The sequence below is a fragment of the Centroberyx affinis genome, unplaced genomic scaffold (assembly GCF_046629955.1).
Source record: "Centroberyx affinis isolate AG114_WGS23_722 - 3 ecotype Tasmania unplaced genomic scaffold, CSIRO-AGI_Caff_v1 ptg007652l_1, whole genome shotgun sequence".
NCBI classification, from domain to species: domain Eukaryota; kingdom Metazoa; phylum Chordata; class Actinopteri; order Beryciformes; family Berycidae; genus Centroberyx; species Centroberyx affinis.
Window position 1 is genome coordinate 27,487 of NW_027283859.1, and position 903 is coordinate 28,389.

Consider the following 903-nt stretch of genomic DNA (forward strand, 5'->3'; position numbering starts at 1 on the left):
TGAACTGAGAGAGAGAGAGAGAGAGAGAGAGAGAGAGAGAGAGAGAGAGAGACAGACAGACAGAGAGAGAGAGAGAGAGACAGAGAGACAGACAGACAGAGAGAGAGAGAGAGAGAGAGGCAGAGAGAGAGAGAGACAGATAGAGGCAGAGAGACAGACAGAGAGAGAGAGAGAGAGAGAGAGACAGATAGAGGCAGAGAGACAGACAGAGAGAGAGAGAGAGCGAGAGAGAGAGGCAGAGAGAGAGAGAGACAGACAGACAGAGAGAGAGAGAGAGAGAGAGAGGCAGAGAGAGACAGATACAGAGAGAGGCAGAGAGACAGACAGAGAGAGAGAGAGAGAGAGAGAGAGAGACAGAGAGAGAGAGAGGCAGAGAGAGGCAGATACAGAGAGAGGCAGAGAGACAGACAGAGAGAGAGAGAGAGAGACAGAGAGAGAGAGAGGCAGAGAGAGACAGATACAGAGAGAGGCAGAGAGACAGACAGAGAGAGAGAGAGAGAGAGAGAGAGAGACAGAGAGAGAGAGAGGCAGAGAGAGGCAGATACAGAGAGAGGCAGAGAGACAGACAGAGAGAGAGAGAGAGAGACAGAGAGAGAGAGAGGCAGAGAGAGACAGATACAGAGAGAGGCAGAGAGACAGACAGACAGAGAGAGAGAGAGAGAGAGAGAGAGAAACAGAGAGAGAGAGACAGATAGAGGCAGAGAGACAGACAGAGAGAGAGAGAGACCACTATCTGCACCGTGCTGATCTCTGTACAGACATACTGTACATACAAACAGAACAGATACCTTTAAATACATTTGTAAAAAAAAAAAATGTTGCAGTGTTTACAGTTCTCACTTATTTGTATTTATATTTTTTAACTGCAATATCCACATTTTTCTTTTTTTATTTTACGTTATC

General features: G+C 46.7%; 1 protein-coding gene across 1 annotated transcript; it reads left to right on the top strand.

Moving 5' to 3' along the window:
- Nucleotides 1–234: 234 nt before the first annotated feature.
- LOC139639753 (octapeptide-repeat protein T2-like) lies at nucleotides 235–697 on the top strand (the record flags this gene model as incomplete). Its single annotated transcript, XM_071513902.1, has 2 exons — nucleotides 235–354; nucleotides 604–697. Coding segments are annotated over 2 exons (214 nt in total), but the record flags the coding sequence as incomplete, so codon positions are not given.
- Nucleotides 698–903: the final 206 nt, after the last annotated feature.